At 40.1% G+C, this 13764-nt stretch overlaps 1 protein-coding gene across 1 annotated transcript; it reads left to right on the top strand.

Annotated features, from left to right (window-relative positions):
• The first annotated feature begins 122 nt into the window (after positions 1 to 122).
• Positions 123 to 13315, top strand: LOC309693144 (solute carrier family 12 member 9-like). Its single transcript, XM_082512144.1, has 14 exons — positions 123 to 510; positions 2509 to 2643; positions 3985 to 4122; positions 4202 to 4308; positions 4563 to 4764; positions 4961 to 5068; positions 5833 to 5944; positions 6277 to 6434; positions 6913 to 6995; positions 9854 to 9978; positions 10104 to 10296; positions 10399 to 10573; positions 10827 to 10973; positions 11120 to 13315. The coding sequence occupies exons 1-14, from the start codon at positions 309 to 311 to the stop codon at positions 12004 to 12006; spliced, it is 2772 nt and encodes a 923-aa protein (XP_082368270.1). The 5' UTR covers positions 123 to 308; the 3' UTR covers positions 12007 to 13315.
• Positions 13316 to 13764: the final 449 nt, after the last annotated feature.

The following is a 13764-nucleotide window of genomic DNA, read 5'->3' as shown; positions in this document are numbered from 1 at the left end:
AAAGACTGTTTTTTGTTTTTTACTAATCATTTAATTTATTTTAATTGATTGTTGTCTAATAAAAACAAAAAAGAAGCTAATTATAAGGAGACGAGACTGGACATTATTGGACGAGCCCTTGCAGGAAGCAACGTCATTTTTGTCTCCAATTAGCAAATTACCTGCCCAAGGTGAAGGGCTCGTGCAGGTGAGGCGTGGAGGTAAATGGCGGCTCTCGACGTGGATGGCACGTTTCACCATAACAACAATATAGAACTGGTCTTTTATTTAAATAAAGTTGCACTTACCTTTATTATTGATAATCTACGATGTCAGAAAAAACGCCTTTATTACACTACCGACTGACCACTAGCGGCGAGCCGTCTGATGGATCTAAACGCACCGGGGTCGGAGGAGGGGTACACCCCGGACGATCCAAGGATAGGGCGCCTCAGAAGCTCGGGGTGCTGTTTGGAGTCGTCATTCCAACTTTACTGTCCATGTTCAGCGTTGTTGTGTTCTTGCGGATTGGTGAGTATCAGCAGGAGATCTTAAAAAGACTGAAAAATAAAGTCTCTACCTCAACAAAAATGAGTCCTGACACGTGTTCAGTGGATTATTTGTAGCCAAATAAGTGGTTTTCAATCTTTCATGTCCGACTCCAGAATATGGAGATATTTTACTCCCCACACCCATTTTTTTTCCATCAGTTATGGACAATTAAAAATGAGTTTAACTTGATACTGACGATTAGTTCAGTAATATCACCGGTTAACTCTTATTTCCTCATTTTTCTCTGGACATCAACGCCTCACCTGTGCTATGGCCCTCTGTGAGGATCCACAGGTGCAAACTAGGGAATTGATTTGGTTTGGTTCTCGGCTTGTTCTCCTTTAGAAACTTTATAAAACAAAAAACTCCCATAAAGTTGTTTTATGAAACAACTTTATAAAATACCAAACGCCTCTAGGGGTTTAAACCTGAGGCATTTCACTAAAATAGCCTGGGCCTCAAGATTTTATAGGTCATCCAACTAATCATCTAGATGGTGTTTTTAATGGATATTCAGGGGAGATGTGGGCTGATTAAACTTAACCTTGTGCTAATGGTCATACCCTTCCTTGCTCATTCATCTGCTTTTACAAATGCCTGGACCTTTTTTTAAAGCAGCTGTCTGAAGACCCGTGTGTGTGTTATTATGATATATGATACACCTTTTATACAAAACAAGAAAACACAAATGTTTTTGAACTGTTTGAAAAAACTTGTTCGAAACAAAAAATGACTGAATAGGAAATCAATTGAACATAACATTTGACCGCAAACTATTTTTTTCTGTTTTTTCTGTCTTTCAATAATGCAAGAAAATAACTGTAATTTGGCAACTTAATTTTTTTTAAAGTGCTTTACTATTTTCTACTTTCTAAAGGTAATTTGAAACTTCATGGAGAACAATAATTATTTAATTTTAGTGTTTAAAATATTTCCATTAAATCGCTTGTGTAAACTGGTGGATTAACCATTACAGAAATGTAAAAGCTGATTTTGGTCATTACCAATATTGTTAATGTGGGGCAGCTGTGGCATAAACCTTACACTGGGTTGTCTACTAAGTTGGTTAAGCACTTTCAGTGATTACATTTATTAAATGCTTTCCACAGACATATAGTCATAAAGTGCTGTTCAACAAAATAAGATACAAAAAGAAAAATCGTAGTAAATAATCAAAAATGACAATAAATAACACAACCATATTTTAAAAACAAAAACACAGGTAAAAAGCAGATCCTAAAAACAGAGAGGTTAAACACAGTCACCTAAACGTAGCTGGAGTGGGAGACTATTCCCAGTCCCCCTAACTACTAAATTCAGAGCTTGTTAGCAAATCCTGCAAAAAGCAAGAATTTGAGAGTCTGGACCATAGCACTTTGTATGGTGTTGAGGTTAGTATGACTACTTGAACTCAAATTCTGAAATCAAGTGGAAGTAGGTGGAAAGTAACACAGGAATAATCTGGGCTTGCTTACTGAAACATATTAGAAGTCTGGCTGCAGCGTTTTGTATTATTTGGATGCGTAAAAAAGGTAAATCGGGAAATACGGTAATCTAGTCCCAGTGACACAAATGCAGCTGAAGTGATTATGGCTCGCTATTCAAAGATCTGTTGAATCTGAGTAGACTTCGGGCCTCCACTCTGCACTGCACGCTCACTGTTTGAGGAAAATTCTGCTTACATGTTAGAAAATAGACTGATACTGAAGCTGTGTAGTCAGGCTCTGATAGTTATCACGTCAGCCTGTAAAACAGTCCAACCCGTACTTATGAATCAGGGCGCTGAGTTTGGAGAAGTTACTACTGCAAGCTGTGAGTATTCAAACTGCAGCAAATGTTTGATATTTCTCGTCTGATAGATTTTAAACTTGTTTCAATCATTTTTATTATTATTTTTAAATGTGATGCTCAAAGGTTTAAAGTGATTTAAAAAAAAGGATGTTCAGTGAAAGATGTGCTGTTACTTGCTTATTACAGGATTTGTTGTGGGCCAAGCAGGGCTGTACCATTCTATTGCCATGTTCCTGGTGGCCTACTTCATCATCACAATGACTGTGCTCTCCATCTGTGCAATCTCCACCAATGGAGCTCTAGATGCTGGAGGTGCCTACTGTATCCTTTTATTGCTTAGAAAGGGAAGTGGCCTTTCAAATCACACCTTGTTTATGAATTCATTAACACACTTATTTTTTCCCTCTGATTTGCTTTATTGCTGTATATCCTCTAGCTGCACAGGCATCTCCTTTGTTTCTTTTCAGGTCTTTAGCTGCCTCTTAAAGGGGAAGTATTGAGACCAAGTGTTTGGCATTTTATATTTTAGAATCTGGCTGCAGTCAAAGGTCTTCTCTTGACTGTGATTGAAAATGTCTTGAGGTTATGTAAGGGAAGACGTGAAAGAGATGTCATTCATATTCAGGAAAAGATAGCTAAGAGAATGCAGCCACACTAGGCTGCTTAATTGTGTGATGGCAGCAAGTTGTCTTGAGTTGTGCACCTTTTAAAGCGTGTCATAGCTTTGGTCCATGTGTACTTTCATGCAGGCTAGATAAAAGATGGTTAAAATTCAAATAAAAAAAGACACCAGTGTCAAAAGTAAATCAGTATTATTCCTTTGAGCTTTGCTGCTCTCCTACTGGCCCACTCATGTTTTTTTTATTCTAAATGAAGAAATGATCCCTTGTAAGTCCTTCCCATTTTGGTCACAGATGCTTTCAAAATTAAATAATACATGATAATCCTAAAGCCTGCCAATAATTGATAAATTAGGTTTTAAGCGATGCAATGGCTTACCTTTAAATATTGTTTCAAACTTTATATTCTTAGTAGCCTCTTTATTAGGTACACCTGTTGAACTGCTTACGACAGCAAATAACTGTCCTGCCAATTACTTGGCAGTAACTTAACATGGTTCAGACAACCTGCTGAAGTTTAAAGCGAGCATCAGTATGGGTAACAAAATAGATTTAAGTGAGTTTGAATGTTGCATGTGTGTTGGTGGCAGACAGGCTGGTCTGAGTATTCAAAACCTGCTGCTGGGATTCTTTTATTTTTATTTTTTTTAACACAACCATCTCGAAGGTTTACGGAGGACAAAAAGAACGCAAGATCAGAAAGCGGCAACAATTTGCACAGCCTCACTAAAACTGGACAATCGAAGACTATTTAAATAAGTCCTGAGATGCAATAAAAAATACATCTTTATTAACATGATCAGTTCCAGCAGTCGTAGACCATTAGCTCTTTCTCTTTTCTTGTAATGATGGTCCACTGTATTCTTTCTCAGGAGATTAGAAGTGAAGCATTGAAGAAACTTTCATTCTAATTTAGAGCATTCATCCATGTTCATGACACTTGAACACTTTAGGTCATTTCAGTCCTTTAAGACCCCCCAGGGGAAAACTAATTATTCCACTGCCACCCTCAAGTCAGAAATTCCTCAACTTGGACCACCAGACATGATCAGCCGAGCCCTGGGTCCAGAGTTTGGTGGCAGCATTGGGATCATGTTTTTCTTTGCCAACATTTGCAGTAGTGCTCTCTACATTTTGGGTTTGGTCGAGGCTATTACATCTACCTTCGGGGTCCCAGAAGGTGAAGTCTATTGGGACAAGATGGGACATGTAGATGTTTTGGCTTGTTTATGCACTAACTCTGTTTTACTGTCACTCAGAGGGGGCTGCAGCTGCTGCAGGTCACCATCACATGCTGCCATCAGGATACTGGTGGTCTCTGCTTTATGGCACCGCCCTGCTTTTCCTGTGTTTCCTTGTGTGCCTGGTGAGATTGGAGTTTTTCATTGCCCTTCTGTTAGATATATTCTAAGATTATTGAGATATTTACTGTATTGTATGAGAGCTAAACAAATAAAGAACTGAGGAATTTGAATGTTTTAAATCAACAATTATTACTGTTCCAAATTTATTTTTTAAGCTATACTTTTCTTTTAATATTTATATCTGAATTTTTGATTCATGCATAGAAACAATGTATAGATATTTAAGTGGAGTAACTTTACCAGCTTATGATTACAGGTGGGAGCCCACATCTATGCAAAAGCCACCTTCATTATCTTCATCGTAGTCATGACGGTCCTGGCTTCGATCTTCATTAGTTTCTTCATTGTGGGGCCCACCGTGGTGACTCTGTCACACACGTCTGCAGTGAACACCACCAGCATGAGCACTGCCAATTATACAGGCTTCAGGCTGCACACGCTGGAGGGAAACCTGTTCTGTAAGCATTGGACACGTCATCAGATGTGTTGATTGGCTTTTATTTAGTTTTTGCTTTGTAAGGAGACAGAAAAATGCAATTACAGATCCAGTTTTCCAATAACGCTTTGAATTAGTAAAAAATGCTGACATTTACATTCAAACATCCTTTTTGTTTGTATAAATGACACAGTCGAGCCTCCTGTTACTCCCTCTAGCCGCCTACACGGTGGACTACACCACTGGTGCCATGATGAGTTTTACCAGAGTGTTTGCGGTCATGTTCAACGGCTGCACTGGAATCATGGCAGGGTCCAACATGTCAGGTAAAACTTCATTTAAAAAGATGAGGGAAAGCAGTGGTGGCTTTCTCTAGCTGTATGTCACTTCAGGAATGATGAAAACAACAAGTTTAACATGCTGAGTGCTATAATTCTCGCAAAAGCCATAAAAGAAAGTCCTGTCAGAGGATCCATAGGCCAGAGAGTAAGTTATTGTACTTTATTTGATATTAATCATTTGGCTTTTAAAATTTACCACTTTTTTTTTTTTTAGCTGCTGTGGTGTGTAGAAGTATTTTCCTCCCAAATTTATTTTTTTCGTTTTGTCACACAGATCATCAAATTAAGTTATTCATCAAATCTGCATGGGTCTATGTGGTATAGCATTTTTTTCTCTTAATAAAGGAAATAATTTAAACTGCATTTTGTATTTACTCTGGTTATTTTTGTCTATTGTTAAATTCTGTTTGAAATAAAACATGCGAATGTGACTCGCATGCAAGGAAATCAGTGAGGGGAAAAATACTTTTTCACAGCACTGTATTGACCAGCAACTGTTGACAGCCTGAAAGGAAAAATGGAAAAATATGCTGTGAGAGTGTACGTATTAAGCTGTAGGTAATCGCCTGCTTGCAGAGCAAAATAATGGGTTGACTAACGCATCTCTAGAACTGCAGGTTTTTCTTGGATCCAGGCGCAGATTCGGCACGCCGTGTATAATGTGGGAAAGGTCTGAGTTTGGCCAAACCTTAATGTTTCTATGTTTAAATGTGTTCAACATGGATGCTGATTTATTTTTCCTCCTTCAGGTGATCTGAAAAACCCTGGCTATTCCATCCCGAGAGGAAGTCTTGCTGCTGTTTTTACAACTTTCATCACATATAATGTGCTGAGTCTGCTGGCGGCATGGTCCTGTGACCGGTTAGACACACAACACACACAGATACTCTGAAACAAGTATAAACAACTACTCTTGTTTAAGATGTTGACAGTCACTGCTTTCAGAGTCGGATCTGTGAAAACAAAACTGTCTGTTTTACAAAAAAAAATTTTTTCCTTCCCACTGTCACTAAGTGCTTGCTCACAGGAGGTCGTCTGATTGTTTCTTTCTAATGTTATAGCATCCTTACCTTACAATATAAAGCACCTTGGGGTGACTGTTGTTGTGAATTAGAACTATATAATTAAAATTTAATAAACTTTTTAGACTTTACAACTAGTTTCACATGTCATATTTTCCCAATTTCTCCTAGTTATCTTCTCCAAAGAGACTACAGCTTCCTGGGGGACATTAATATATTGCCACCCATGGTCACAGTTGGCATTTACTCCTCGGCCCTGTCTGCAGCAATGAGTAACCTTATTGGAGCCTCCAGGGTGCTGTACGCCCTGTCCAAAGACGACCTGTTTGGTGAGATTCTTGAGCATGCGTTTTGCTGCCTGATGATTGTAATTTGGATTTCTTGTCTCTAACATTAACAATTTCCTATAAGAAGCCATCAGATGTGGATGCTAACCTTTCCTGTAATAAAAAGGAGTTAATTACTAATGATCAGGCTGTGAAGTGTTGATCTGGATTATATAAAAGCATATCCAATTCATCTGGTCTTCTGTAGCTGAGTCGACATTTTAATATTCAGCCATCTGCTGAGCTGGGTCTCCATCTCAAATGTGAGAAATTGTCACTTGTTATTAATTTCATCATGTGTCATTTTCCAAGTGGAGACATGTTAATCTGGAAAGCTTCGTTTGACAACAGATGGCACGCGGTGTTGACTTTCTCAAAAGGAAAAAAAGTCCTCGTGTGACTCAGTTATTTATTGGATTTGGGACGATGAGCGAAACAGACAGAGAGACTTTGCTTTTGTTAGTTGTCTAAATCTCTGCAGGCGGTGTTCTGGCTCTGGCAAGGAAAACCTCTCAAAGTGGAAACCCCTGGGTCTCAGTGCTTGTCTCTTGGTTGCTTGTGCAGGTAGGATATCAGTATCACATCATATGTTTGCATTTTCCTCTGTGTTTGAAGTTTAGACAGTCTCGCCTTGAAAGCAGATATCTCATTAGCTTATAGGCTGAGCCATCTTACACTGATTGTTTACACATACCCAGTAATCTAGGATACAGCAACCAATTCAAAATACCTGATGAAAATAGATGAATGGTAAAGGGCAGACACATCATCCTCCAATTCTTCTTGGTTATACTATGAAGTCCTTCCAAACACCTCAGTTCAGCATGACACACAGGTTTTCTTTCTGCAGTCTAACGTCCTCTTCAATCAGTTTCTTGCGTCAGAGATGGTCCGCCACAATACCTCTTAACATCTGTGTCCCACAGCGAGGCAGCCCCAGTTGTCACATGTTAAAGCATCACATGGCCATCATGAGGTAGTCAGTGATTGCGGGTGACACTCAAGATCTTCAGTAGGTTCCTGTAGGTGATGGGGCTCCTCCTGGAAACATTTAGGATGGCACGAAAAGACTGCTGGGTGGCAGATGTGGCTAATAACCTCTTCGTAGGACATGCTCGTTAACTACTAACTGAAAACACTGCAGAGTTCATTCACATCACCACAGACGGCAGCCTGTCTTGCAGCCTGTTCATCACTTTGAAAACTAGTTTTTGAGCTCTCTGGCAAGAAAACTGAAGAAATTTTCATATAAAGGTGCAGGAAGACCCAACACTTGGAAAATACTGCTTTCTAAAACTTCTCTCCACTGATGTTGAGGTCTGTCAGGTATAGTCCGTGTACTAACAAGAGGAAACCTCACCCTTCTTGAAGACTGCAGTTGCCATCACCCTTTCTTACAACCACCTTCTGCTCAAACTAGTACATCAGTATGATCAACATTGGCCCATATTCTGACAACGCAGAGTCCTGGAAGAGGCCACGGCCCCTGTAAGGAAGTCTGTCAATAGAAAATTGTACTTAGTAGTCAGTATAATCTTTTAATAATATAAGTTTACATATAGTAGTGATAGGATATGCGATCCTTAATAGTCTGCAAAGGCTTTGTGTGCATTCCAGAGTGCTCTGGCATTCACACCCACATCCTGGGAGCATGGGAAAGGTCGTGCCTAAACGTAGCTATGTCAGTTTTAGTCTAAGTGCCTTTTTTACATTTAGATGAACTGTTGGATTTTCCAGACCAGCAGGTTTAGGGAAGTCGTTTATGGGGTCACACACACACACACACACACACACACACACACACACACACACACACACATATATATATATATATATATATATATATATATATATATATATATATATATATATATATATATATATATATATATATATATATATATATACCTCCACATTCCAATGTAAGGAATAAACACCCACTGATGTATGAAATAAAGACCAGGGCAGTCTCAGAGTGCGAGTCCCTGAGCCCTCACTCTCGTGCGAGAGCTCAGAGCTGCCCTTGCTAAGCAACAAGTAAAACTGTGTGTTTCTCCTCTCTGATTCTCAGCTAAAGAAGTGTTTTAGAATACATCTCTTAACAAAGTCATGCTTTATTGCCTTGAAGATCAGTTGTAATATATTGTCGAAGACCCTGCTGGAGTACAGTTTCCCCCCCTACAGTCACTTGCACCTTTAAAGTTATATCATTACACTCGACACGCTTTGCAGTACTGATGGCCCCACTAAGAGAAGGTTCCCAACATGCAGCTGTTATCCTTCAGAACCTCGATTTTGCAGATAACATCTGCCTTCTTGAAGACACGATTGAAGTTGCAAAATAATTTCTGGACAGACCCAAAAGTGCTACTCAGTCTGTACCTTAACACTTTTAAGACCAATGTCATGCACATCAGTGGACCAGCTTATTGCCCATTTGCCAAGTATGGCTCTGCCATCAAACCGTAGACGCCCTCAAATGCATGAACATGTTTACAGTGGCAACTGTGACTAGGCGAAGCTTGGCGAGCTTCTTGTAGCTTTGCCAAAGTGCAGAAGGCTCAGATTCAAAGGTTAACCAGACTTAAAGTGTCCAAGTCACATTTTGAAGGGATCTTGTTCTCTTGGTCTGAATTATGGACCCTGAATAAAATTTGAGGAAACTAGTGAAAAAGTCAGTAATAGCATATTAAGAAAAGTAATTTAAAAAATAAAAGAAAATCTTTCCACTTCCACCCTGTCTTCTGTTTCTAATACAGGTGTGGAAAAAATTAATTAGGATGTGTGTAGTGATGCTGCATCAGCACTGACGTCATACACTGTTTGCTAAAGGTGCAGTGCTGTCTGCAGTTGATTGTAAATGAAAGCTGGAACAGAGGAAGGAAAAATCAAGAGCAGACAAACTGATAGCTCATTTAACTTTGCTCATTCTTCAGCCGCTGCTCAGCGATGCAAAAAGACTTTGAGCATCATTGTGCTCAGCTTCAGATTTTCGCTCATTTGTCGAGTGAAGAGGACTCACAGCTTGAAAGGTTCTGGCAGGGAGACGGAGCTGAATGTTGTCAAACTAATAAGTGAATTCTTACAGTACCATGCTGCTTAACTTCAGCTCATTAGCTCGAGTGAAAGGATTTTTCAGTAAATTCAGATACAGTGTAGCTGTTTAAATTTGTGGTGTCGAGGCAGCCGGGGGTTCAAAGCTATCATAGTTGACGTATGGTGAGTTTTATTGTTGCAAACATTGTTCTGTTGCATTTTAATGGTGCATGTCAAAGCCTGTTCACTTGGTATCATTTGACTGGATATTTTTCTGGACTAAAACAGGAGAATTTTTGGTCTCAATGGCATATCAGTTTGAGATTTTCTACTAAAGCCACTCTTAATTTTCACTAAAACCTGTTTTTTCCAATCACCTCCACTAGATGGTGCTATTTGCAGGTAAATTGAACACCATTGCTGGTATTGTAACCATCTTCTTCTTGTTGGTGTATGCTGCTGTGAACCTGGCCTGTTTGGCTCTTGAATGGGCTTCTGCACCAAACTTCAGGTACAGTGCAGCATAAGGCAGTGGCTTACCTTTCTGCTTTAGATTTTATTTGCACAGGTAAAACCAAAATTGAACATTTTCATACATGTTCTTTCATTTTTGTTTATTTCTTGTTTTATATTTAGACCCTCGTTCCGTTTCTTTACATGGCACACCTGCACTCTGGGCATCCTCGGCTGCCTGGTCATGATATTTTTGATCAATGCAATTTATGCATTTGCCAGCATAGCCTTTATGCTGGTGCTCTTGATGCTTATCCACTACCTGGGGCCCATCAGCAACTGGGGCTACATCAGCCAGGCCCTCATCTTCCACCAGGTGCATAAAGTGTTTTTCACTCACATGAATCACAAATGTGACATAAATATGCATGAATCACTTATATTTAATCATTATTTACTATTTTCTGTAATTACCAAGGTGCGTAAGTACTTGTTGATGTTGGATGTGCGAAAGGACCATGTTAAGTTCTGGAGGCCCCAGGTGCTTCTGATGGTTGCAAACCCTCGCAGCTGTACAGGCCTCATGACTTTCATTAATGATCTGAAGAAGAGCGGCCTCTATGTGCTTGGACACATAAAGCTGGGCTTGCTGGGTAAGAAATGTGTACGCTGGAGCCCGATCTAGTGGATTATTGAGTACTTTAGGTCTTAGAGGGAGATATTTGTACCTCAGTGATAGTCTTTGATGAAAAGAGCTGTTATTTCTGAGTGTAAATCAGTTTTAATGAATCCTAACGTTAACGAGATTTCACAGTGAGAGGGAAAAGTGTTAAAACAGAAGTTTGCTTGTTTTCCCTATGAAAGTCTGATTCTTGTTATATTGTGTGTGCCTCTGTGTGTGTGCAGATGAGCTGCCCTCTGATCCTTTGCAGAGTCGATATGACTCCTGGCTCTGTTTAGTGGATCATTTGAAAATCAAAGCGTTTGTCAACCTGACCCTGGCTGACTCCGTCCGACACGGCGTTCAGAATTTGCTTTTCATCTCAGGCTTTGGTAGGTGGCTTTACCTTTACTGTTGTAGGATTAGGTCCTGTCTGTCACTGAACAGTAGTTATGGCAGCATTTCCAATATAATACATCATTTTATCATTCATATTTTTCTTATTCAAAGCACAGTTGATACAAGTCTTTGATTCTAGGTGGAATGAGGCCCAACACCCTTGTCTTGGGTTTCTATGATGACTGCACTCCTCATGACCACCTCCAAGGTCATATTCTCCTGTCTACAGGCCATAGCTTTGATACGGTCTGTCCAACCAAAGTCCCTGGAGAGCAACGCTCTCCCTTCTTTCCCAGTCTGCGAGGTGCTGAGGACCCCAAAGACCTCCAGGAAGAGGAATACGTCTCTGTGATTGCTGATGCTGTAAAAATGGGAAAGAATGTGACTCTGGCTCGGTGTTTCGACCAGTTCAACCGGGACAGAGTCTTAGGGTCAGGAAGAAAGATCAGAGGTGTGGCCGGGCCATTCATTGATGTGTGGCCTATGAATCTTCTTCAGCCAGACAGCCATAGTTATGTTGGCATCTGCTCATTGTTTCTTCTCCAGCTGGCTTGTGTGCTTCACGATTCCCGTGCCTGGAACCAGGCGAGACTCCGACTCTTCTTGTGCATGGAGGCTGGCTACAGTCTGCAAGAAAAGGAGGAAGCAAAGCTCCAGGGTATGCTTAGGGATCTAAGGATCTCAGCTCAGGTGCAGATGGTGGCTTGGGATGAGGTGGTGGCGCTACACTGGCAGAGGCAAAGAGAAAGGGCTGAACAGAATGAGGAAGATGAGAGAGAAGACTGTAACCAGACATATCCCAATAATGCCTCTCAACTTACAGATGAGTACATCTGTGCCGTCAATGATATGATTTGCCGTCATGGTGTCCCTCAGCCAGCTGTGCGTTTCTTGTATTTGCCACACCCCCCAGCTGATAGAAGCCGTTACCGTGCCTACCTGCATCAGGTGGACCTGTTGAGTCGAAACCTTGGTCCGACATTGCTCGTTCACGGAGTCACTCCTGTGGTTACGACTGACATCTAGAATTTTACTAACTCTTTGTCATCGACTAGCAGAATCTAGTATCGTTCATGGACGGGGCTGTGCCTGTTGCCTCCCGATTTATTGACATGTTAGTCGTCAACCACAGTATTACAATAGATGAAAACACTGCAAATCTCAGTTTTAAACTTTAATCAAACATGAATGTTACACACACCTATTCCTCCCACTAATACACCAACAAACATGAATGCTTGAGGGAACTGAGGCTATCCCTTTGAAACTGAGATTAGGCCATAGTGACATTAAGAAAATTAATCTGCACTTTTTTGTGTGAGAGGAGATGATTGTATTAGTAGAAAGCTGATTGGATGTTAATGTATTAGATTCTCATTTATTTGCTAAAATATTGCTGCCACAGTTGGGTGCCATCTTGCTATTGTGTGCTTTAAATTTTGCACAGATTTATAGAAAAATAAACGATTGTATTACCTGAATGGCCTGTTTATAGTTAGTAATTGTTAGCTACTACAAAAAAAGTTACACCTGAGTGTTTCCTGTTGAACCTGCAGAGGGCGATATTTGCCTAGCAAACTGCCCACAATCACAGCTATACAAGTAAGAATTTACAAGGCTCTTAGTGCACCACAATGGTGCAAATACCATGTAACTGAATGTGTACTACAAATAAGCTAACATAGACTGATCTGCTCATTCAGAACTCTCCACGTGGTCGGTCTGTTTATGATCGGCTTTCTTGCCAAGATAAAGAATGCAGTTCCCAGAAAAACGGTTGAAAACTTTTCAGGGCTGACAGGATCTCCTTCTGAGTTGTAATTATGGACCAAGGCAGTCTTACTAAACTAATAATAGAGTCCTATGTGTTCCAAATTAAACTTGGAGTCAAGTGTTTTCATTATTATTTTGGATATGACTTCTAGGAGGATTATGTTTGCTGTATACAAACAGCAAAGCACCATTGGCTTAGCACTGAGGGAGCTAAAATTAAATCAAGAAATATTAGGGGCGAATGTCAGGGCGCTATGCTACAGACTGGGTCATCCAACATGACATTGACCTGGGGTGCACAAATAAATGAACAGATGGTTTAAAGAAAAAGAAACAACAATTTTGGTCTGTAACCACCTTGAGATGCTGTGGTGTGAGCTGAGCAAGGCTGGACAATCAAGAAATCCCCCAAATACTCATTGTGCACTTCTTATCAGCATCTCCAGGAAATGATGCTGTTGTTAGAGAAGTTTCTTTGAACTACTAAATTCAAGACTTAACTTAGTTTTTCCAGCCTGAGCTGTGAGTGATTACTGAACACGATCATTAAAGACATGACTGTTTTATCCAGTCAGACTGTGTTGTACTATCATTATTTTATAATGGAATTTTTACTTGTAGTGCAACTTTTTGCCCCTCGGAATAAAGCCAGTGTGCAGATGTCGTATCTTTAAGTGTTTTTATGCCACAGGATAGTTTTAAAATAAGAATATGATGTAGATTGCTTGATAACAAGGCAAACTCATCTGTTGCTTTAAAAGATAATTAAAATACAGTGAAGATTTTCTGAATGACACTATTGTTTGGCACATGTATGCTGTGGTGGGTAAGGCGGCGCATACTGAATAGGAGCCAGCGGCATGTCGCATTTAGAGAAATTCTAATGGGTTTACAGCAGAAAACAACACCCACCTACACATTACTGTCAAACAGTATGTGGGAGGGAATTTGTTCACAGATGGCAGCAGATCCAAGGACACCGAGGCACCTTTTTCTCCACTTTTCTAATGA

This window comes from Aulonocara stuartgranti (genome assembly GCF_965226115.1).
Source record: "Aulonocara stuartgranti genome assembly, chromosome: 18".
Classification (NCBI taxonomy): Eukaryota; Metazoa; Chordata; class Actinopteri; order Cichliformes; family Cichlidae; genus Aulonocara; species Aulonocara stuartgranti.
The sequence above is the reverse complement of the archived record's forward strand: the minus strand, read 5'-3'. Positions and strand labels throughout refer to the sequence as shown.

Coding starts and splice junctions, on each gene's coding strand:
- LOC309693144 (XM_082512144.1), top strand. CDS start 309: ATGTCAGAAAAAACGCCTTTATTACACTACCGACTGACCACTAGCGGC. Junction 5,069..5,832: donor GGCAGGGTCCAACATGTCAG/GTAAAACTTCAT, acceptor TTCCTCCTTCAG/GTGATCTGAAAAACCCTGGC. Junction 9,979..10,103: donor GCTTCTGCACCAAACTTCAG/GTACAGTGCAGC, acceptor TTTTATATTTAG/ACCCTCGTTCCGTTTCTTTA.